Source organism: Malus domestica, chromosome 10 (genome assembly GCF_042453785.1).
Source record: "Malus domestica chromosome 10, GDT2T_hap1".
Classification (NCBI taxonomy): Eukaryota; Viridiplantae; Streptophyta; class Magnoliopsida; order Rosales; family Rosaceae; genus Malus; species Malus domestica.
This window is the reverse complement of record NC_091670.1, coordinates 31,921,479-31,943,158: the sequence shown is the minus strand read 5'-3', so window position 1 is coordinate 31,943,158 and position 21,680 is coordinate 31,921,479. Positions and strand designations below refer to the sequence as shown.

Sequence of the window (21,680 nt, the reverse complement as noted above, 5' to 3'; positions counted from 1 at the left end):
TATATTCTTGAGTCTTATATTTGTTGATTAGCATCCCTAGTTAATCCCCGGTCTAGAACGATCCCTACTTGCATCATTACTACAATTGTCATCAATAGGGTTTAATTTGTGTGTCAAGTAATTCTCACATCAGTACCATGAATTGATTTTGCTTCACACTATCTTGATCAAGAGTGTGTGAAGCTTTTGTAGGTGAAGCTTTTGTGTTGAAGCTTTGTAGGTGAAGCTTTGGAGGTGAAACTTTGGAGTTGAAGCTTTTGTAGGTGAAGCTTTGGAGGTAAAGCTTTGTAGCTAAAGCTTTTGTGTTGAAGCTTTGTAGGTGAAGCTTTGGAGTTGAAGCTTTAGAGTTGAAGCTTTTGTAAGTGAAGCTTTGGAGTTGAAGCTTTTGTGTTGAAGCTTTGTAGGTGAAGCTTTAGTGTTAAAGCTTTGTAGGTAAAATTTTTGTGTTGAAGCTTTGTAAGTGAAGTTTTGGAGTTGAAGCTTTGTAGGTGAAGCTTTGGTGTTGAAGCTTTGTAGGTGAAGCTTTTGTGTTAAAACTTTGTAGGTGAAGCTTTGGTGTTGAAGCTTTTGTTGGAACTATAAATTGGTTTTGCTTCACACTGTCTTGATCAAGAGTATGTGAAGCTTTTGAGAATTGTAGTTGTCCTCCATTGATGAAGCTTTTGTTGGCACTATAAATTAGTTTCGCTTCACACTGTCTTGATCAAGAGTGTGTGAAGTTTTTGAGAATTGTAGTTGCCCTCTATTGGTGAAGCTTTTGTTGGCACAATAAATTGGTTTTGCTTCACACTGTCTTGATCAAGAGTGTGTAAAGCTTTTGAGAATTGTAGTTGCCCTCCATTGATGAAGCTCTTGTTGGCACCATAAATTGGTTTTACTTCACACTGTCTTGAGCAAGAGTGTGTGAAACTTTTGAGAATTGTGGTTGCCCTCCATTGATGAAGCTCTTGTTGGCACCATGAATTGGTTTTGCTTCACACTGTCTTCATCAAGAGTGTGTGAAGCTTTTGAGAATTGTGGTTGAACTCCTTTGATGAAGCTCTTGTTGGCACCATAAATTGGTTTTGCTTCACACTGTCTTGATCAAGAATGTGTGAAGCTTTTGAGAATTGTGGTTGAACTTTTTTGATGAAGCTTTTATGGGCACCATAAATTGGTTTTGCTTCACATTGTCTTGATCAAGAGTGTGTAAAGCTTTTGAGAATTGTGGTTGAACTTATTTGATAAAGCTGATGTGTTCACCTTCTCCCCACTTTTTTTTTTAGGGGGGGAGAGGGTGCTGTAAGTTTGAAATTTTAAAACTCCCTAGCTTATGTGGAAGTTTGAAGACTTTCCATGTGGGGTTTTCTCATGGTTTGAATTTTGAATTTTGAATTTCTTTGGCCATGTTGAACCCGATAAGAATGATAAGTTTCTACTTTTTTCATTGTCTTCATTTGCTCATTTTGTAGTGATTTTTGGAGACATAGTACTTTTATAGTTGAAAGGGATTCCGGCATTGCTTTGCACCATCTTCAGGTTGGTAGTCTTTTCCACTAGATCACATGTTTTCTTTCTTGTTGAATTGTTTGAGTGTTCATGTATTTGGTTGAGAACATAATGAACTACTTGAGCTTTTCTCCATGCCCTAGGAATTTCCTTATGTTTCAATCTTTCATGTGGTGATAGAGTTTGTTTCTGTTTGTTGTAGATGTCAGAGCCTCGAAGTCCTAGTGATCAGGGCTCCCCTAACTCTAACTCTAGGTTTGAGCTTGCAATGTTGGAGTCTTGTACAAAAAATTCGAGATTTGGTGATCTTCGCAATTGTCAAGCCTTAGCCAATATTGGTTCTTCCTCTTTCATGTCAGTGGGTGAGGGGGTTGTTTGTGACGCCATACCCATATTTCACTCTAAGTTCACAGTAGACCATTTAGTGCAAAACTTGTTAGATAGCGAAAACCAACTTGAGGCCTTAAGGCAGTCATGTAGTATCCCCTGTAGTGTAGGAATGTGTTTGGTGCATCATGAATAATTGTCCTTTGAACTGCCCAAGGGTCATGTTATATTCTATACCCATATATTGTTGACTTTAAGGGTGAAGCTGCATTTGCACCCGTGGTTGCAATGGATGATGTATTTCATTGGATATGCGCATGGGCAACTCTACCCTGGTTTTTGGAATACCTTGATAAGATTTTATATTATTTGGATGGAATGTGGGTTAGGTGAACCTTTTTTTCATCAGTGGCGCTAGTGCTATAAGATGCACCCGGTGAAAGCATGCACTGGGTATGCCCAGTGTGCATGTCGGAGTGAAAGATAACATATTGTCTTTGGTAAGAAAAAGGTGTACTGCACTTGGAAAAACCGTTGGTGCCTTCTTTATAATGATTGGGAGTATGCTAAGGGTGTCATGCCTGAGCGACGTGTTCCTACTCACTTCCAAACTGTAGGTAGTAATGTATCCATTGTTTGCATTATTTGTTATTTGTTGTGACTTTCTCTTGCTTCTAACATTTTTCTTTGTGCAGTGACGCGAGGGACCTTCAAGCTGTTCGGATGGGAGCTAGCTGACGTAGAGAAGGTGTTGAGGGGGTGCCAAAAGATGATAGACATTTGGGCAAGCTACGACCCTTATTTCGAAAGTACGGTTTCCAACCCCTAGTGTCGGAGTGCCAGAGACGAGCAAGTAAGTTGTATCTTTCATTTCGCCGCCTCTTTCTTTTACAAAGTTGCATTCCTTACTTTGATTTTTCTTGTTCAGAGGAGAAAGTAGGCAAGAAAGGGGAGATTAGCGCCAAGAAAGGGAAAACACCCATGTTAGTTCCCGTAGACGACATTTTGTTTCACAAGAGAGCTCGTAAGCACTAGGTGAGGCCAGCCCCTAAACCTAAGTCTCAAGAGGAGGTTCTTAAGATTGCTTCCTCAAAGAAGGCTGAAGCTAAGGCCATCGGGTGTGCTGCTGCCATAGTTGCAGAGGAGGAGAGATGACTGCTGCCTCATCTTCCTACCATCAACCCTATCTTTCCTCCAACCATGAAGTCTACTGACCAAGAAGGTGACTCTAGCTCCAGCCGTAAGATAAAGTACAAGGAATAGGTTGGCAGCATCCATTGGAAAGACTTGAAAGTTACCATGCAGCCAAGTAGTTTTAGGTATGTCAATAATTGCATGGCAGGACGTCGATCCACTGTTGATGAGCTTGGCGAGCCGCTAGATGAGAATGAATCAGATCGTGACCGGATAATGAGGCTATCTTCTTATGTAAGTGTTACTCTGTTATTTCTTTACTTTCTCACATCTTTTTCCTAGTAGTGACGATCATCTTGTCATGTAGGTTTTGATCGAGTACGATGACAGATTACGAGAGGTCGAGCGGTACAAGGCAAAGTTTAAAGAGAATAAGCAGCTTGTGAATGACGCCAGAAAAGCGAGCAAAGCTTTGGCTGATACCATCCCTCTTAAGGATCAAAACTTTGAGAATTTGAAGAGGCAGAATGGTGACAACGTGAGGCTCAAGAAACAATTGGAAGCGACAAAAAAAAACAGTTGGAGACAACCATCCTTGATGTTTCCAAGGTTAAATGGGAGTTGGATAGTGCATTGGTTGAGGTTTCTGGGCTGAATAGGGGTATCCCAACTGAGATGGACGCTGCCGTGCAGGAGTTCTTAAGTTTCCAGGCCTTTCACGATGCCTTTATACCTCACTGCATCCGGGCGGCTAATTTTGAGAAAAGAAAATGGATGGCCGTCCTTATGCGTTACGATAATGGAAGCATTATCCGAAAGTACCGTGATGAGATGGATAAGTACCGATAAAAAGGTGAAGCCTTCGTCCTCGCCGTTGATCCTAGTAGTGATGATGACTCTGATAATGAGGCTAGTATCGATGTGCAATCTCAGGAGAGTGAAGATGGTCCTGGAGATGCTGAGAAAGGTGGTGATGGTGATGGGGTTAAAACGCAGAGTGATATTGTCAGGGGTTCGGCCTTAGATGAGGATGACTCGTAGTGCCCTGTTTTTCTGCATGTACTATGGATGTACGAGTTTGTTGTTTGTGTGGTATGTGGCATGTGCCATGTACTCTGGATGTACTAGTTTGTTGTTTATGTGGCACGTGCCATGTACTCTGGATGTACTAGTTTGTTGTTTGTGTGGCATGTGCCACGTACTCTAGATGTACTAGTTTGTTGTTTATGTGGCACGTGCCATGTACTCTGGATGTACTAGTTTGTTGTTTGTGTGGCATGTGCCACGTACTCTGGATGTACTAGTTTGTTGTTTATGTGGCACGTGCCATGTACTCTGGATGTACTAGTTTGTTGTTTGTGTGGCATGTGCCATGTACTCTGGATGTACTAGTTTGTTGTTTGCCTCAGTAATGGTTACCAAGGGTTCTACTTCAGCTCACTTTGTGAAGTAGTTAGCTGCAACGATTGCATAGCCGACCTTGCCCTTCCCTGTAGGCAATGGGCCAATTAAATCAAGTCCCCATTAGGCGAAGGGCCAAGTGCTGATCATAAGAGTGAGTGGCTCGAGAGGGGAGTGATGAATAGTTGCGTAGCGTTGACACTTATCACATGAGCGAGATACTTTGATGGCATCTTGGTGGAGTGTTGGCTAGTAATATCCTTGGCGAAAAGCCATGTGTACTAGGGATCGAGATCTAGCATGATTTCCGTAGACTCATTCATGTATTTCCTGAAAGATAATTTCTGCCTCCGCAGGCGTAAGGCATTTTAGGTATGGTAGGTTAAAACCCTGCTTGTAGAGTTGGTCGTTAATGATCAAGTAACGGGTAGACTTGTATCGAATCTGCTTAGCTTGGACTTTGTCATTTGGAAAGGTGCCATGAGCAAGGAATCTATAAATCGGGGTAATCCAACTATCCCTCTGTTGTAATTTGCACACTTCCGCAGCTATGGTGTTTAGTGCTGCCAACAATTCGATCTGAATTTTTCTCCCAATCTTGTCTTCCACCGCTGAGGCTAGGCGAGCCAAAGCATCTGCATAATTGTTTGCCGCTCGAGGAATTTGGGTGATCTGGTAGTGGAAGTGCTTGAGCAACAATTGTGTTTGTGCCAGATATGCTCCCATGAAGCTATCCTTAGCGTCAAAGTTGTTGATGACCTGGTTAACCACCAATTGGAAATCACTGAAGATATCAATTCGTTTAACCCCAAGGTGTTTGTCCAAACTTAAGCCTGCTAGGAAGGCTTCATATTCGACCTCATTGTTCGACGCCTTGAATTTGAAACGAAGAGCATACTCCATCACCATTTTGTCAGAGGTCGTAAGGACTAGTCCTGCTCCACAACCCTGTTGGTTGGACGAGCCATCAACATATAGACTTCATGATGGGGTTGTTGGTTCTATTTTCTGAGTTTCCAAGGGTAATGAAACCACTTCTTTAGGCGTAGAAATAATGTCAACATGATATGTGAAGTCGGCGATGAAGTCTACTACTGCTTGGCCCTTCTCAGCTGGCTTTGGTTGGTAGGAGATGTCAAACTCACCTAATGCTATCGCCCATTTGATCATTCACCCCGAAGTGTTAGGACTTTGGAGTATCTGTTGAAGAGGATGATTGGTAAACACGATGATAGAGTGTGCTTGGAAATAAGGACAAAGTCGAGCAGACATGACCAATGCTAAAGCCAATTTCTCAATGTTGGAGTATCGTGTCTCCGCATCTTGTAAGGCATTACTAGCGTAATAGATAGGCCGTTTGAAATTACCATCATTTGAATGAGAACAGAACTTACTGCTGAAGCCGATACCGACAGATAGATAATGAGAGTGTCACCAACCTCAGGTTTAGAAAGTAGAGGGGCTTTACTCATGTAGTCCTTGAGGTTCTTGAATGCCTCGGCATATTCATCAGTCCATGTAATGTACTTCCTACTTCCCTTAAGTGCTTTGAAGAAAGGAGCACATCTGTCTGTGACCTTAGAGATGAACCTAGTTAAGGCTGCCACCTTGCCAGTAAGGCTCTCAATGTTTTTTGAGGTTACCGGTTCCTTTATGTTGAGGATTGCTTCGATCTTCTTGGGATTAGCTTCAATATCTCGTTGGCTTATCATGAAGTCTAAGAATTTGCCAGAGCCTACGCCGAAGGCACATTTGTTGGGGTTCAACCTCATTTGATACCTCTTCAGAATGGTGAAAGTTTCAGATAGGTTGGTGATGTGTTGGTCAGCATGTTTGCTCTTGACTAGCATATCATCAACGTAAACTTCCATGCTCTTCCCAATCTGTTCGGCGAACATTGAATTGATCAGTCTTTGATAAGTCGCTCCTGCATTCTTTAGGCTGAAGGGCATGACTTTATAGCATTATAGTCCCTGTCAGTAGTGAAGGCTGTGTGTTCTTAGTCCGGAGGATTCATTAGGATTTGGTTGTATCCTAAGTAAGCATCAATGAAGCTCAGGAGTTCACACCCTATCGTAGAGTATATAAGTCTGTCTATGAGAGGAAAATGAAAGTTATCCTTCCGGCATCCTTTGTTTAGGTCGGTGTAATCGACACACATTATCCACAAGACCTTTTGGAGCAGGAGACTTTCCTTGGTCAGATTCTTCTTAACAAGGACAACATTTGCTACCCATGTTGGATAATTGACTTTGCAGACGAAGCCTTTGCCTTTGAGTTTTTCAACTTCTACCTTCATTGCCTCGTACCGTTCAACATCATAAGATCTTCACTTCTGTCTCACTGGCTTGGTCTTGGGGTCAATAATTAAGCGATGACAGATGATATCGAGAAAGATACCTGGCATGTCCTCGTATGATCAGGCGAAGACCTTAGTGTTCTCTTGCAAAAAAGAGATCAATGCCAACCAAATAGGTAGTGACAAAGTGGTGCCAATCTTCACCATGCGATCTGGATAATCTTTTAAGATAAAAACCTTCTTCAACTCTTCAGCGGGTTGTGATTGCTGGGTGAAAGAGTCATCTCAAGGATCGTTGGGTTGACTATTGCCACCTTGAAGATCCAAGTTGGTTTCGTCCGGGCTGGTCTTTATAACTTGGTTATGTATAGAAAGGGTTTCCTTGGGCATAAACAGGTGTTGTTGCTTGACCGAAGTGTTGTAACATGACTGTGCACTAAGTTGATCTCCTCTGATGTAACCATTGCCATAGGGGGTTGGAAATTTCATCAACAACATATTTGTGGATACCATAGCCTTGAGATCATTAATGCCTGTGCGTCCAAAGATGACATTATATGCCGTTGGACAATCAACCACTAGGAAGTTAATGGTAATGGTAGCTATGTAAGGGCCTGTACCAATGGTGAAAGGTAAGTGTATGCCCCCTAAAGGTTGCACGATATCACTAGAGAAGCTTATCAGAGGAGAAATCGAGCAATCGAGCAAGTGTTCAGCTACATTTAGTGCCCTGAAAGCTTCAACAAACATGATATTGATCAAAGCCCCCATGTCTACCAAGATTCGTCGTACTTCAAAGTTGGCTATGTGAGCTTCCATGATCAGTGGGTCATTGTGAGGGTAGATGATACCTCTTTCTTCCTCAGGGTAGAAACATATTAGATCCCAGTTAGGCTTTTGATACTTGCCTCCCTTAATGTCTTCCATATGAAACACTTAGTGGCCAGGCCTTAAAGCTCGTTCACTGTTTTTCATGGCCCGATTAGAAGATTTAGATATGGGTTTGCCGCCACTGACGGAATATATCTATTGACCCTAAAAACTACCAAGCCTACGTTGCGCGTAGGCCGAGTAATCTATAAGCTAACTACGTCCTTCGATGAATGCGGGGCGTGCCAACTCGTCGATCGAGGAGTAAATTTGTTGATGTTGCGTTGGGTGCACGGTTGACTTCTGCATCTTGCGATTGCGGTCGAGAAAGGAACACGTCTTTGCTTCTTGGGTTCTCGAACCTGAAGACAAGGCTACTATTCTTACGAAGTTCATGAATCGTCGCCGTCTGATTCGGTCACAGTGATGGTATTCGTCAAAGTAAACTCACGCCGAATCGACACCAAAGTGTAAGGGCACAAATACTCAAAGCGGATATAAGTCTTTATAGTGAATGTGGTTCGGCCATCTGAATGCTGAACTCTAAATCCCACTTGAGAGTATCCAATCATAAAATAACTCGGCGTGCAATGCACCGAGCTCAGTAAGCTGTAACACCTCACTTCGCTGAGAAGGCTAATGAGATGACCTCAATCAATAAGGATTCAGAAACCCTTCTCGACCGAGACTTGGATAGGTAACCAGCCGTCCTCACCGCAGTGCTGTTGATGCCAATGGAAGATGTTGCGAGATCGGCTGATTCTACGGCGACATAGCGATCTATGCCGACTGAAGATATCACCGGTTTCTTTCACAGTGCTGTTGATGCCAACGGAAGATGTATCAGCGAAAAGAGAAAATAAAAAATCTCAAAGTTGTTGAGAGAGTTTACGCAGGGCAGTTGTGTGTTGAATTGGAGGAGACCTCTCACGCTGCACAGCACCTTGTATTTATAGTAGTAATGTACCTTCTAGGCCGAGTTAACAACCTACTCCGATTAGGATTTCTTCTTCTAATCAAACATCCCCTCGAGTACTCCTACTTCCATCAGGATTTTGAACCTATCATTTCATCGAGCCAGATTCACTTACGGGTTATTAATCTCGCCGAGACTCCTTATTGCACCAGGATTCGACTCATCTTGCAGTATGGCTTAACTGATCTAGGTTTGAAAGCCCACGAACTAAACGCTTCATGGTAACCTTGTCGTAAGGCCTCATGGGCCGATAATGACTCTACACTCGGCCCAAACTAATATTTTGGGCCCAAACATTGCCCCCTCGCTTCTGAGGTCTTGGTCTGAATCCTTTGGTCGAGTTCCGACCTTGAAGAAGCGAAACTAATACTCAAAATCCAAATACTTTATTTTTGAGGTGCATTTATTGAGCACGATTGCACGATCTTGATCTTGCTGACCAATACACCACGTGGCATTTTTTCACACGGCTCATCCCTAATGATGACATTTAAAGCATGCGGCTCCCTGAACCGTCATACCATCATGACCTTGCTGCTGAGCACAAACATGTCACCTTGATCCATGAACCATTCACCATCATGCAGACGCCAAAACGTCTTTCACCATAAATCTCACCGCCACACGCAATCGTGCACCCCTCAAAACATGAAACCCTCGGTCTTTTCAACTGGATTATCTGAATGTTCATAATGATTAGCAAATTCTTCGGTTGATTTTATCCTTCATTTTGAATTTCGAACGATTGCCCTTCCTTCCATAATTCTATAAATACCGAAATTCTCTCATTTGAACTGTACGCTTTCAAACTCTCTGAAATTTCTTGCCCCCATTCTTCGGTGAATCCCTTTCTTCCAGACCTTCGTCTTCAAACCTCCCAACCCAGAAAAATTCCTTTCGTGTCACATCTTCAACCCACATACAATGGCCTCTTTCATCTCCAAGCTTTCCAAGGAATGTGACCAATGCTAGAAAATTATTGATCGAAGTTCGATCAAAACCATCCATTTTGAAAGTGACATGAGCACCCCTCATCAAATATTGGGCCCTCTCTTCAAAGCGGCAATACCACCAACCATCATCGGACTTCTCAAGGAGCACTGCCTATTACCCTTGCTGCAAGGGTTTGAATGGTCAAAGTGGGACCTGGCAAGGCCTCAAAGTTCATGGCCTTCGACCACTACAGCTTGGGTCGTACGAATGGAAAAACTCTTCGGTGAGCAATGGAAAGCCCTAGGCATCTACGACGCCATTCACCTTTCATCCATGGAAATCATCCTGGACAAGGAGCTCCTCTTAGCCGCCCTATGCTTCTGGTGTTCGGCTACCAACACCATGGTCCTCCCTCTTAGCCCTTTTGGTCCCACCATCCTTGACATTACTGCCATTCTGGGGACTTCTCCAACTGGGATTCCAATTGACGCCGCCCTCTCTGGGTACCCGTCGAACCTTGACCTGAAGGCGTTTTTCGACAAACGGGCCCTTGAAAAGCTGAGCAGTGAAGGCCAAGCACCCTCGAAAGAAGAGGTTCACAAACTTCACAAGAACTTCTTCAACTATAATACCCTCTATCTCCATTTCGCCGGCTGAAGAGAAGAGGCTCTGCGAGAAGGGGAACACGAGGCTTTCCTCTTCTATTGGTACAACAAATTTATCTGTTGTACCAAATCCAATAAATGTCTGGTCGAGAACATGCCAGTAGCCGAAGCCCTAGCTAGCGGTCATACCCTGGCACTCAGCTCGGCCATTCTCGCCCATCTCCTACGCTGCTTGGTCGAAACGACCCTAGATAAGATTGACCCATACCAGAATGGTCATCTCTGGGTCTTCCAGCTCTGGTTGCAGGTCTACTTCGCCCCTCTTCGGTCGACGCTCGCTGATTTCTCGCCTACGGAAGCGCTCGACCCTCAGCTGGCTTCTCGGTCAACACCCCCCCACCAAGCTGAAGAGGTGTTCATATATTTTTTCGTTCTCGACGATCTTTCTAATGACGAGTTCTTGATTTGTCATCGTTAAGAATACCCTTTGTCGATCAGGCTTCCTACATCCTTGTGGGGCGCGGATAAAGACGCTGACCTTCGTCAATCCTGGGGGTCTTTTGTGCTTGCCCGCGACCTGCCTCTCGGCTGTGAGGGTCGCCGAGCGGGTTGTGAGGTGTATCATCCCAACTTCCTCACTCGGCAGCTTGGCTACCTTCAAGGTTGCCCGGTCCCCCTTCTCTCCTCATAGTCCGTCCTAAGCACGAACGCGAACCTGGTTCTTTAGAGAAGGAATGCGATGACACCAAAAAGGAGTTCCAGGAGCGATGCCAAAAATTCCGCCTTCGACCGGCCATTACAGAAGCTCTTAGCACCGAGACCTTCGGTGATTGGTGGCAAGAATACACTCATAGCTTCTTCAGTGCACTGGTTGAATATGTCATTAACAAGATCTTCGGCGATCGTCCCCATAAGGCTCCTGCTCCCCAACCTAAAGAGGCTATCCATGGTATATAGCTTCCTTTACATATTTGGATATATATATATCCTTACTGTTATTGACTTGGCTTTCAATTCTCAGGCAGCCGAGCGTCGAAGAAGGTAAAAGCGGCGGCTGCAATTGCAGCCAAGAAAAAGGTAATCCCCTCTTCCAAGCTGAGCAAACGACCCCATCAGGAGACTGAGACGGCCGTCGCAGTCTCTCATCCTACGAAACACGTCAAGAAATTGGCAAACAAAGGGCAACGAGAAATTCACGTCATTTCTAGCCAAACGTCGGGAACGGCCACTCTCGACGTTTCTCATTCCACCCTAGTTGTACGCATCTCGACGGTCAAGCAGCCGGCTCTGACAAGTCAAGCTCCCAAAGCTCGTCCTGACCCCCCAGTCGTGACCAGGCCAAGGACTGCTCCATTGGTCGAGCCGTCTGTAGTTTCGGGGTTGGCCGCTGCACCTGTCGTGGAAGAGGCGGCCCCCATGGCCAAGAAAACTCCCCCTAAAAATCCAAGACACACGGCAATCGTTCTAGAAGAGAGCGATGGGAGCGACGAGATTCCCCTAGCGGGTCGTCTCCAACCACGCAATCAACCTCCTCCTGCGTCTGAGGCAGCTGTCCAAGTCGGCCCTTCTGCGATCGACCATGGTAAACGACCTGTCGTAGAACCAGAGGAAAACGATGGGAGCAACGAGATTCCGCTGGCGGGTCGCCCTCAACCCTGCAGTCAACCTCCTCCTACGTCTGAGGCAGCTGTCCAAATCGGCCCTTCTGCAGCCGATCGTGGTAAACGACCTGGCGTAGAGCCAGAAGCGACGACGGAAACGCTCGTTCATCCGCAGGACCAGGACTTCACCATTCCTCCCCAATAAGCCATTTCGGCCTTCGTAAGTAACCCTACCGCTTTCCTTGGTTATTTTCCTGTCTTAGAGCTCTAAACCAGGAAAATATTAAATGTCAGGTGCCTGCCTACTCTTTTCATCGAACATTCTATGCGCCAAAAGGTGTTATTTATATTTCTTGGCCGCTTCAGTGGCCATCGAACGTAGATAACCTCCATCGGCCGCGTAAACTGAGAAGCAGTCTAAAACACTGGGCTCGGCCATTAAGTTCTTTAGGTTCGAGCAACGAACCTGAAGACATGGCCGAAGTATCCTCTTGGCAGGCTTACACAAAACCTTCTTACTATCTTTTTCTTGATTTTCTTAAGCTTAAACCGATTTTTGTGTGTAGCCTTCATGGGAAGTTGAGTTCAAAGCTCTATTGTCAAGCACTACCGGAGCGGCTGGTCCTTAGACCACCACAACTAAACCCGCTGATTCAACTGCTCTGGCTCGGTTGCAAGAAGTCTTGTCTTTCTCGGCGTCATAAGTCCTTGAGTGCAAAGGTCTTGATTTGTTGGGTGTATGCCTAAACGACCTCGGAGCAGATGGTCAAATGAGCACCGAGGCTATCATTCAAGCATCGTCCACCTTGGAGCGCGTTCGGGAATCCTTTAGTGTCATCGAGAACGCTCTGAGGGCTAAACGAGATCTAAAAGCTGCCGTGGCGTCCAAGACGCTCTTCGACCGAAGATCGATGTCTTGAAGGTGAAAGGAGAAGCCTTGGCCGACCTTGACCGTCAAATAGCTGAATTGGCAAAACGAAGGTCAGCTATTGCTTCTGAGTTTGCGAAGGACTTCGAGTCGGGCAGCAAAGATTGTTTAATGGAGTATGCGGTGAGCGCGAAACGAATCAAGCAGTTGAAAATGGACAAGAAGAACCAGCAGGCCGAAGTTATAATGGGTGAGGTGCGGTGGTTGGAGATGAAGGCCCTTCTCGGCACTCTTCTTCCTTCTTCGTCCTAAATTTATTTAAATGTAAACTGATCGACCTACTCAATTTATGTATTCTTTTATTGATCTTAATAAACTGAATTTCTATTCCCGCATTTCCCGTATGACCGGATAATACTTCTTCAAAAACTTCCCATTGATTGGTAATTTGTGAACTAAACCGGTTCGGTCTCTAAGATGATATGCGCCTTTGCCGAGAACCTTATGTATGACGAACTGCCCTTCCCAATTTGGTGACCATTTACCGAACCTGGGGTCTTTAATTCCTACGGGCAACACCATTTGCCAAACTAATTCTCCTTCGCCAAATGTTTTCTGTCTAACCTTTTGATTATATGCTCGCTCGGCAACCTGTTTCTGTGCCACCAGCAGGTTATAAGCGTCAAGCCGCGCTTCTTCTAAATCTTCTAATTCCTGTCTCATGGATTGATTATATTCGGCGCTGCACAGACCACTTTGTTCAATCATTCACAACGAATTGCCCATTTGCTTGTGGATAATACGGTGTAGACTGTTCAAGCCGAATTTTCAAACTTGCCGTATATTCTTTAAACCTCTCGGCTGTAAAGATTATGCCATTGTCAGTTATGATCGTTTCTGGTACGCCGAATCTGGTCACAATGTGTTCTTCCACAAAGTCGCAAACTTCTTTAGACGTTAGCTCGGCATATGATTTTGCTTCGACCTACTTAGTGAAGTAATCGGTTGCTACCAATATCCATGCATGCTTGGCAGCCCCAGAGGATGGTGTGATTTTACCAATTACGTCCATGGCCCATCCTCTAAACGGCCATGGTTTAGTGATCGAATGTAATGATTCGGTCGGGACCCTTTGTATAGGACTGTGAATCTGACACTGTATGCACTCTCGTGCAAACTCGATACAATCCTTTAGTATTCTTGGCCAAAAATAGCCGTGTTGTCGAAGCAACCATCGCATTTTACGTCCGGACTGATGAGCTCCGCAAACCCCTTCATGGACTTCTGTGATTGCCTAAGCACTCTCTTGAGGGCCGAGGCATAGCAGTAGTAAACCATCATCGCCTTTTCGGTATAACTCATTTTGATACATGACATAGTTTGTGGCGTGAACTCTTGTCTTACGATCGTGTTTGCCATTGGGATTGTCAAGATACTACATAATGAGCTTTCTCCAATCCTCTAGTATTGCCTCGACAGCGTAAACATCTATAAGGTCTTGTCGGTTTTATAACGAAGGTAAGGACATGACTCTTGTACGTATCACATTGTCGCGTCGAAGGACTTGCTGGTTAACCAAGGCCGGGTATAGCTGTCGTAACACGGGTATTTCTTAGCCTAGCTTGCCCCTCAAGAGTTGTGCCCCGGAGGCGATTTAAGCCAACTCGTCTGTGGTGGTATTATGAATCTGGGAAATATGTTCAAATGTAATACCGTCGAAGGATTCGGCCAAATAGCTGGCAACCATGTGGTAGGGTGCCAAGGTACAACTCATGCATCGAAAAGAACCATTAAGTTGGTTAATCACAAGTTCGGAGTCATTGAGGATGAGGGCACGGGTCGCTCGCAAGTCGTGAAGGATTCCAAGGTCGATGATAAGGGCTTCGTATTCAGCTTGATTATTTGTGCAATCAAAATCCAGCTTGAGTGAAAAATACCAACGATAGTGGTTTGGGGATTGAATAACAACTCCTACGCCAGCCGAGGATGAAGTACTTGAGCCGTCAAAGTACATCGTCCAGTAGTTATCGCGCATTTCAACCATGCTGATTTCGACGTCGTTGCCCCTAAAACCATATGGGGAAGGGTGTTGAGCAAGGAAATCAGCCAGTGCCTGGCCTTTGATAGCTTTCTGGGGCACGTATTGCAAGTTGAATTCGAATAACGCCATTGTTCATTTCCCAATTCGACCTTTTACTATTGGCCGAGTAAGCATGTAGTGGATGACGTCAGTCTGGGCGATGACCTGGGTGACCGACGAGAGCATGTAATGCCTAAGTTTTAATGCGGCGAAAAATAAAGCGAGGTAAAGCTTCTCGACGGCAGAATAATTGATCTCTGGTTGGTTGAGATTTCGACTAAGATAAAAAATAACCTGCTCTCGTCCAGCGTCGTTGTCTTGCGTGAGGAGGCAGCCGATGGACTCTTTGGCTGCCGAGATATATAGCTTAAGAGGCTTACTGCGTCGAGGTGGGACGAGGACATGTGGTGTCATGAGGGAGACTTTGATTTGCGTAAACGCCGCCTGATGCTCGTCTTTCCACTCAAATTTATCTGAGTCCTTGAGTTTCAATAGCGTAGATAACGCTTTCATTTTACCTGCTGAGTTAGCTATAAATCAGCGGAGAAAATTTATCTTACCGAGTAAGGACTGTAGTTGTTTCTTTGTCGTCGGGGGTAGAGCATTGATGATTGCACGTGCTTTATTTTCATCCACTTCAATCCCACGGTGATGCACGAGGAAACCAAGAAAATTACCGGCTAACACACCGAAGGCATATTTGGCAGGATTCATTTTGAGGTTGTGTTGACGCATGCGGAGGAAAGCCTGTCGGAGATCATCCAGATGTGTTTGCCGGCGTTTAGACTTGATTACAACATCATCGATGTAGACTTCGATTTTGGTTCCAATTAAATCATGAAATATGGTGTTCATTGCTTGTTGGTACGTGGCACCGGCGTTCTTGAGGCCGAATGGCATGACAACCCATTCGTATGTGCCGAGTGCCCCCGGGCAGTGAAAAGCAGTCTTGTGCACATCGACTTCGGCAATGAAAATTTGGTTGTACCTGGCATGTCCATCCATAAAAGATAAGATCGCATGATTTACCGCAGCGTCGATTAACAAATCCGAAATCGGCATCGTATACTCATCTTTGGGAGTTGCCAGATTCAGATTTCTGAAGTCGATGCAAATGCGCAATGCACCACTTTTCTTTAAAACAGGAACGATATTGGCCAACCATTCAACATATCGAGCTGTCCGAATGAACCCTGTTTTCAAGAGATGAACCAGTTCATCCTTGATGCCGAGTTGCACTTCGGTCGAGAATCGTCGATGTGGTTGACGGAAGGGTTTACACCCAGGTTTAATACGTAACTCATGCTCGACGAGAGTGCGATCTAAGCCAGGCATCTCGTGGTAGCTCCAAGCAAAACAATCTTTGAACTCCTCAAGCAGGGCACGAAGTTCGACTTTCATAGGTTGGGGAAGCAAAGCACTAATAAATAAAGGTCGTGGGTCATCGGCCGTCCCAACATTAATTTCTTCCAATGGGTCCTTGACTTGGGGTCGATTATCTTCGAGCTCGGCCAGGGCAGCTTGAACTTTGTCAAGAGATAAGACAGGACCATTATCTCCTTCGGCGAGGAACTCTACGAGGTTAACGCCTGAATTTGGTTACTTAGATATAGTATACCAATAAGCCAGCAGTCGTTCCATAGTAGATGAAACCGCGGCCCGATGTTTTTTCTAATCGGTGTTAAACATCAGGGTCGGGGATGAAGTTAGCGAACCCAAGTCTCGCCGAATCCTGGTGGACAGTTTCGGTGCCAACCTCGATAGCTTTCTGAACAGATATTTGAGTCAGCCATCCTTCATCATTGAAACCTTGTAGGGTGATGTAGCCAACGTGGTCATCATAATACTGTGCTTGGATCATGTTAGCTTCGAAGGGCTGACTATCGGTCGGGTGAACAATGACCGATTTACCATCAAAAAAACGAGCACTTGATATATGATGAAGGAATACAGCTGGTTTAATGAATCCAGTCTCGACCGAGCAGTATATTATACTCGGTCTTGGAATCGACGATGAAAAAGGCGGTCATGTGATTACGGCCGATAATGTTTACCGCTAAAGGAAGCACCTCTTTGGTTTGGGATTTATCTCGGACGAAACTGCTCATTGTGATCCCAGAAGGAATAAGTTCATCATTGGAGCGACGTAATGCCTTCATGACGTTTATAGGCATGATATTGACGGTGGCTCCACAGTCGACAAAAACTTTGGAGACTGGATACCCTTCGATATGGGCCGTTACATACAATGGCTTCAAATGATGAAGTTTGGCCAATGATGAGCGAGGAAACAATTCGGCCAAAGCTGCCTTGAGGTTATCATCTTTTGTTGTCGACTCGACTTCAGCAACAGTTACAAAATCAATATGATCGGCTTCCTCGGCAACTACGTCACCATTGAGGAAATTCGGTTGAGATGTGCTCGACTAAAAATCAGCGGGCAAAACATGGACCATACTGATTTCCATGTTATCCAAGACCGACGGGCCCATCAGGTTACGATCATCTTCTTCAGCCTCTTCTCTTTCCTGGTCACCGACTGCGACATCTGCTTCCGTTAGAGTTGTACTAAGAGACTCATCTGCTTCTTCTTCAATGGTTTGTTCCTGCGGTGTTTCTTCGGAAGCCTGTTGGTTCTGTGTAGGTGCCTCAGGTGCGTCGGAAATCAGAATTGTGCCTGAGATTGGTGCCAGGATACGAGCTTGCTCTTGGTACATTATACGGGCATCCCTGGTGTCGAGATAGGCATCCAACCATGCGACTCGTGTTATTTCATCGGCCGTAAGGCCGAAGAGAGAAACGACCGAAAAGCCTTCGAAATGGTATCATAAATACTGAAGGTCATCCATTGAGAAAGGAAGGTCGGCTGCATCGATATCAGTGTATGGGTCGACTTCAAAGCCAAGGACTCAAGCTTCTCGTATGTGCTGGAACCTAGCTTTCAATCCTAGGTCTGAGGTCTTCTGAATAATTCGCTCGGCATCCGGGCAAGTTAGGACGAGATCGATTGTATCTTGACATGCTTTCGGCAAACCATATAAATCGTTGGCCGAATGTTTTTTATGAAACTCTTGCATATATTCCAAGGCCTCCCCGAGGAATGGTGGATGTAAATTCTGTCGAATTTTGATCAAAGGTTCTTGTGTGGTTGGCGGAGGCAGTTTGCTTTCAGCTTTTTGTCTAAAATGCTCGAAGCGTGCCTTCATTTCCCTGGGCCGAAGAAGAAGTTTGATCTGTTTATCATCCTCTTCAAATGTGGTTTCGACATCTCGATTGACCAGCCCTTTCCCTTGAACCAGCTCTGTCATAATAGTTGGAGATGGTCGTTCATCATCATTGGCAACTGTTTCCTTCGGCAGCCATTTAGGGACCTAAGTTTCTTGGGCTGCCCGTCGGCGGGCCATGCAGTCTATTCTTTGGTGCCAATGTTTCTGGGATTTGGACAGTGCAGTGTAGACGCCTCTCGAAGAGTGATATGTATACCAACGCTGGTCTCGAGGTTCGGGAGGTTTGAAAGTTTTTTGGCTCTGCGATGATTCCGAGCTGCTAGAATTGCGTATGTAATAATCTTCATCATAAAATGGAGCATCAAAATCGAGGCGCCATCTGACTGAAGGTGTCTCTTCCACCCGCACTTTAGGGCCGAGCCTATAAAAAACCCCTTGATGTTGGCCTGCGTTAAGCACCTTTTGTGTGTTGCGGCTGTAAGTTGTTCCATTATAGGCGAAGATGACTCTTCCTTTGGTTCGGTGTTGACATTTGCTTTACATTTTCTGCATAAAATCACCGACCCACTGTCTTCATTAGTGCTGTAATCTGTCATGGGCTTGACAATAGCGGGTCCCGTTAGAGCTGTAGGTGGTTTGTTTGAACGAAAATCAGCATTGAAACGTGGTCGAGAATTCTGATTCAAAGAACGTTACGTTGTAGCGACCTCTGCCTTCCCTTTTTCCTTTGTCCCTAGGTAGGCGAGCATCTACCATATTTACTGTTGCCGTGGGAAATGGGTCGGTATCAACACTTATCTTCTTCTCTGAAAATCTGAGTTTGTCGTTATCAATCCAGCTTTGGATGTTGTCTTGAAACAAGACGAAATTATTTGTCGTATGTTTGCTTGAATTATGGTATTTGCAATATATCTTTCATTTAAGCTCTTCGGCCTTGGGAATGGTATGCCCAGGCCGAAGTTTGATGATCTTTGCTGATAACAATTGATCAAAAATTACATCGGCCTTTGTAATATCAAAAGTATAAACTTTTGACGTTTTCATTGTTTCTTCAGTGGCTGAGCGGGTTCTAACTTCCTTAGAGTCAATTTGAGTCAGTGCCTTGCAAACGTATGGCTTATCTATGACTATCTCAGATGCGTCCACGCTAACACATTCACCTTCGGTTGATGCGTAACTGACAGTGAGATGTTTGTAGATCGTCCCTCTGGATGGAGCTTTCGAGATCTTCTCTTCGCGAAGCAAATAATCATATTGCTCGACATGCTGGGCTAGTTCATACATATCTCGAAAGTTTGCCCCCAAGAATATCTTTTTGTATTCTACGTCAAGACCATTCAGAGCAAGTCTGACGAATTCGACTTCGGGGAGAGGTACTCGGCACCAATTCCTGGCTGATTTAAATCTGGTAAGATAATCCATTGGTGACTCGTCGGATGCTTGAGCCATCCTTGCTAATGAGGACACTGACATTTCCATCCCTGGCCAATAAAACTGCTCATGAAATTTCTCGACCAACTCCTCCCAGCTCTGGACATCTCCGCATTGCGCGGTGAAATTTCTCTACCAAGCAAATGCTGAACCAGTCAGCGAAAAGTTGAAAAGTCGTAGCTTGTGAAAGTCGCTATTGACATCTCCGCATTGCGCAGTGAAACGAGCCACATGTTCTAACGAGGATAAAGATGATTCTTCGGCAAAAAGGCTAAAATCTGGGATTTTGAAACCTTTAAGGTATTCGAACTGTTCCACATAAGTTGGATACGGATGTATAAATTTAGGGAACTTCGGCCCTTTCTTCATGGTCGAATCGATCATCCGTTGGACCTCGGTCATATCGACAGGTGTTACTTCCACTCTCTGGTCGGATCCGTCTGACCTACTATTTGATTCTTCTCCTTTTTCCAAGTTAATTCGTTTGAGCCAAGCAGGGATGGACTCGGCCGGTGCAATTGGTAACAGATTATTTCTTGGTGGCAAGTGCTGGGCAAGATCGAAAGACCTACCATCGCTGACCTTACTAACCAGTATTTCGAGTAATCAGGTGTGTGCCTCATTGGACGTTTGTTCAACTAAAGTTTATTGATTCCTCGACTAAACGTCTGTTCAACCATCCGAGACTGCTCGTTAAGTCGTTTTCGAAGAAACGATCTTGTTGGTGGATCAGATCCTTCATCACCATCCTGGTCACAATCCTCTATTATCCCTTCATTGAGAATGCAGGTGTTCCTGTTAGGGATTTCTAGACTGCGAAATTGACCGCCGAGATTAACTTCCCTTTCTCGACGAGTCGCGCTTGTGGACTCAAGTGTCACGGCGCTAAGGGGATTCTGCGTCTGCAGCACACTTTGTCCTATGTTCTGAATTGGCAAATCAGCTGTTAATTTTCTCATAGCTGTTTTCTTTTTTACCGATCACGTTTCAATTGGCATGAACTTCGTAGTTTAGCACTGGGTCCTACTAGGCGTGCCAAAATATTGACCCTAAAAACTACCAAGCCTACTTGGCGCGCAGGCTGAGTAATCTATAAGCTAACTACGTCATTCGGTGAATGTGGGGCGTGCCAACTCGTCAGCCGAGCTCGACCGAGGAGTAAATTTATTGATGTTGCGTTGGGTGTGCGGCTGACTTCTGCATCTTGCTATTACGCCCGAGAAAGGAACACGTCTCAGCCTCTTGGGTTCTCGAACCTGAAGACAAGGCTACTATTCTTACGAAGTTCACAAATCATCGTCGTCGGATTCGGTCACAGTGATGGTATTCGTCAAAGTAAACTCACGCCGAATCGACACCAAAATGTAAGGGCACAAATACTCAAAGCGGATATAAGTCTTAATAGTGAACGTGGTTTGACCGTCTAAATGCCGAACTCTAAATCCCACTTGAGAGTATCCAATCATAAAATAACTCGGCGTGCAATGCGCCGAGCTCAGTAAGCTGTAACACCTCACTTCGCTAAGAAGGCTAATGAGATGACCTCAATCAATAAGGATTCAGAAACCCTTCTAGACCGAGACTTGGATAGGTAACCAGCCATCCTCGCCGCAGTGCTGTTAATGCCAACGGAAGATGTTGCGAGATCAGTTGATTTTACGACGACAGAGCTATCTATGCCGACTGAAAATATCACCGTTTGCTTTCACAGTGCTGTTGATGCCAACGAAAGATGTGTCAGCGAAAAGAGAAAATAAAAAATCTCAAAGTTGTTGAAAGAGTTTGCGCAGGGCAGTTGTGTGTTAAATTGGAGGAGACCTCTCACGCTGCACAGCGCCTTGTATTTATAGTAGTAATGTACCTTCTAGGTCGAGTTAACAACCTACTCGGATTAGGATTTCTTCTTCTAATCAAACATCCCCTCGAGTACTCCTACTCCCATCAGGATTTTGAACTTATCCTTTCATTGAGCTGGATTCACTTCCGAGTTATTAATCTCGCCGAGACTCCTTATTGCGCCAGGATTCGACTCATCTTGTAGTATGGATTAACCAATCTAGGTTTGAAAGCCCACAAACTAAACGCTCCATGATAACCTTTTCGTAAGGCCTCATGGGCTGAGAATGACTCTACACTCGGCCCAAACTAATATTTTGGGCCCAAACAATATCACATTCACCTGGCGTTGGTTACGGTTACCCATTCGAGGGTGAAGGAGGAATTGATCAATTTTTCCTTCACGTGTCAAACCTTCAATATGATCACGAAGGGTGATACACTTCTCCCCGTCATGGCCGCTATGTTCGTGGTAGCAACAAAACTTGCCCGTGTTCTTCGTGGGCTTGTAATCAGGTGCCTCGGCTTTGGCTTCGTTATTAGGTGTGCTATGCTGGGGTAAATGGCCATGCATGTGGCATTCAAAGGTGTGTATGCCTCATAC

General features: G+C 44.9%; 1 protein-coding gene and 1 long non-coding RNA gene across 2 annotated transcripts; one reads left to right on the top strand and one right to left on the bottom strand.

The window, feature by feature from the left end:
- Nucleotides 1-2,248: 2,248 nt before the first annotated feature.
- LOC114827706 (uncharacterized) lies at nucleotides 2,249-2,883 on the top strand. The gene is made up of 3 exons (XR_003776898.2): nucleotides 2,249-2,432; nucleotides 2,511-2,668; nucleotides 2,744-2,883. It is a non-coding gene; the product is annotated as an uncharacterized lncRNA (long non-coding RNA).
- An 11,273-nt stretch (nucleotides 2,884-14,156) lies between these two features.
- On the bottom strand, nucleotides 14,157-14,672 carry LOC139188683 (uncharacterized). The gene has a single exon (XM_070806351.1). It carries the CDS (start codon nucleotides 14,670-14,672, stop codon nucleotides 14,157-14,159), a length of 516 nt encoding a protein of 171 aa, XP_070662452.1.
- Between the last annotated feature and the right edge of the window lie 7,008 nt (nucleotides 14,673-21,680).

Coding starts and splice junctions, on each gene's coding strand:
- LOC139188683 (XM_070806351.1), bottom strand. CDS start 14,672: ATGGCGTTATTCGAATTCAACTTGCAATACGTGCCCCAGAAAGCTATC.